Source organism: Austrofundulus limnaeus, unplaced genomic scaffold (genome assembly GCF_001266775.1).
Source record: "Austrofundulus limnaeus strain Quisiro unplaced genomic scaffold, Austrofundulus_limnaeus-1.0 Scaffold1229, whole genome shotgun sequence".
Classification (NCBI taxonomy): domain Eukaryota; kingdom Metazoa; phylum Chordata; class Actinopteri; order Cyprinodontiformes; family Rivulidae; genus Austrofundulus; species Austrofundulus limnaeus.
Genome location: NW_013953631.1, coordinates 64,657 through 67,687, shown reverse-complemented (window position 1 = coordinate 67,687; position 3,031 = coordinate 64,657). Strand labels below are relative to the sequence as shown.

Genomic DNA, 3,031 nt, shown 5'->3' with positions numbered 1-3,031 from the left:
AAGTTATTAGTGAATAAAATATGTCTGGATAACAGCAGACTGACTGCTCGTAAAATGGACCACTCGTGAATTTTGTTCGTATCTGAAAAAAAACTTACAATACGAGAAAATTGGTGAATGTCACAAGTTCTCCTAAATCACTCGTACGCACAACTTAAGAAAAAAATCTGTTCATACGAACTGTTCTTTCATGAGGCCCAATATTTGTTTAACCAGCCCTTGTTTTTACCCTGAATATTTAGTATGAGCTGTTCATCTTTTATATCATAAAACTGTGTCTGTATTGATTACAGCTGTTTATAAGTTTCTTGCTTTTATTAATGTGTAACGTATCTAGTATGAATGTTATTCAGTTCTTTGAAAATGCTCTTTAGTGACACAGCCTCCAGTGACAGAATGTGTTTTTAAAAAATGGAAGAAACATCATTGTGTGTTGCGTGATTCAAATTGTGCTGCAGCTGGTGGCAGGAAGTGTCGTCATGGCTTTTGAGGAGGTTTGTCCGGAGCGCATTGAACTCATTCACAAGAACTACAGGAAGCTGTGCAACCTCTTGATTGATGTGGAGGAGTGGGGCCAGGTGGTCATTATCAACATGTTGACCCGCTATGCCAGAACCCAGTTTCTCAACCCAAATATCAACGTGAGTCATAAAATTCACATTAATAAAAACTAATTCATTAAAAGGACACAGTTAGTGTCACACAGCAATCACTGTAGGTATATATAAAGACTACAGTGAAATAGTAGGTTTTTATTTTGTCAGATTAATCATAGCTCTCTGGAGTTACTGTGCAGAAACATAATAAAACTGTCATTATTTTTATGACTGTTAATTCAACTTGGTTGAATAAATTAATTTAACCTTTGCATGTGGAAATATACTCTACGGAAGAAGATTAGGGCCTCTGAAAAAATAAAAAAAGAATTCTGACTTTAATCTCAGAATTCTGAGGAAAAAGTCAGAATTCTGACTTTAATCTCAGAATTCTGAGATTAAAGTCAGAATTATTTTTTTATTTTTTCATCGGCCCTAATCCTCTTCTGTAATACTCTGACAACTCTCCCAACAAGTCACAGAAAAATAATTTTTGAATCATCTGTTAGCTTGCAGCGTTTGTTACACAGAGACCAAATTCCTGCTGAGCAGTAGACTTATTCTTTTAGATAATTTAACCACCTTATTAATGTCTCTGCAGGAGTCCCTGCTTGAGGAGGGGAGTGGCGGAGAAAAGATGTTTTATGGATCTGATGAAGATGAGGATGAAGACGAGAAGGAGAAGAAGGCTGAGGCAGCTGCCATAGCCAAGAGGAAACCATATGTGATGGATCCAGACCACCGTCTGCTGCTGAGGAACACAAAGCCGCTCCTACAGAGCCGCAACGCAGCTGTAAGACCACTGCACTTCTCTTCTCTAACACACTCCTACCAGATGAACCTCTTGAGAAATAAAACAGGATGATTTCTTGAGCAGTAGGATCTTTTTTATGACCCTCGCACGCGAAGCGTAAGCGGGAGTCATATTGTTTTCGTATGGTTTATTATTATTTTCAGTGATTTTTGGTCAAATGTAGCACAAAAACAGCTGCACCAATCAACATGAAATTTGGCAGGACTGTACTTGAGTCTGATCTACACTGCACGAGCCAACGGTTTTATGATAGACCCCAAATTTGAGGAGGGGGCTCCTTTCAAAGTGGGGGTGTCAAGACATGCAAAAATGTTATTACTGTTATGAATGGCTTGGAAAGAATGAATTCAGGGTGCAGGCAGCTTCCAAAAGGAAAAAATAAAGATTTATTAAACAAAAATTGCTGACAGGGCAGCTAAAAACTAACTTGGTGTATCTAGGCAAGGCAACAAACATACAGTCTGTGAACAGCACAATGATCAGACAGGGAAGTGAAGACAAGACACCGAATATAAAGTTGAGACTAATGAGCACAAACAGGAAACACCTGGGAGAGAAACATGAGGAGCAGGTGAGAGTGGGCGGGGCTGGAGCAAAGGCAAACAGGAGGAAGAAAACAGATGACAAGACAGAAACTAAAATAAAACATTAATACAGACGCAAATTATGACATAGCCCCCCCAATAAGGGACGGCTCCTGATGCCCCAAAAACAAAAGTTCAGGAGGCCGGCCATGAACCTCCCTGCTGCAGAGGCCAAAGTCAGGAGGATGACCTGGAGACCCCAACTCCACATCTGACAAGGCCACAGGAGCTGAGCAGAGCCAGAGGGAGGAGGCAGGAGCAGACGTGGAGCCAAGGGAGGAGGCAGGAGCCGACGTGGAGCCAAGGGAGGAGGCAGGAGCAGACGTGGAGCCAAGGGAGGAGGCGAGAGGCGATGAGGAGCCGGCGGAGGTTGATGGAGCCAGAGTCTTGGCGAAGGCGAACACAGGCGACAGAGGGGACAAGGAGGCGACGGCAGCCGAACCAGGCGACATGGAGGTGATAGCCGATGACTCAGGAACCTCAGGAGCAGAGGGCTCAGCAGGAACCAGAGCCGGAGGGTCCACAGGAACCAGAGCTGGAGGGCCCACAGGAACCAGAGCAGGAGGGCCCACAGGAACCAGAGCAGGAAGGCCCACAGGAACCAGAGCAGGAGGACCCACAGGAACCAGAGCAGGAGGACTCACAGGAACCAGAGCAGGAGGACCCACAGGAACCAGAGCTGAAGGGCCCACAGGAACCAGAGCTGGAGGACGCACAGGAACCAGAGCAGGAGGGTCCAAATCAGAGGGGTGGGGAGGGTGGGCTTCAGAAACCCCTGGCACCACCAGCTTCAATGGGACCCCTGAAGCGAAGAGTACCCTAAGGCCAGCCAGCTCACCCTGCATCCCCTCCAGGAGCCCCAGGATTTTTGAGAGGAGAAAAGCTGCCTGCTGGGTTCAGTTGTTGTTGTTCTTCTTCTTGTGGTGTTTAATGGCAGTTGGCAATAAACTGAAGGTGTGCATTACTGCCACCTACTGGTATGGAGTGTGGTTCAAGATGATTTCACTAATATTTACACTCACCGGCCACTTTATTAG

The 3,031-nt window shown here is 45.1% G+C and overlaps 1 protein-coding gene across 1 annotated transcript in view; it reads left to right on the top strand.

Moving 5' to 3' along the window:
• Window positions 1-458: 458 nt before the first annotated feature.
• LOC106534641 (AP-3 complex subunit beta-1) overlaps window positions 459-3,031 on the top strand; it is a gene marked incomplete at its 5' end in the record, with an annotated part of 66,459 nt that continues 63,886 nt past the window's right edge. The window contains 2 exon segments of the mRNA XM_014031341.1: window positions 459-641; window positions 1,198-1,389. Of these exon segments, the coding sequence (XP_013886795.1) occupies window positions 459-641; window positions 1,198-1,389 (375 nt within the window).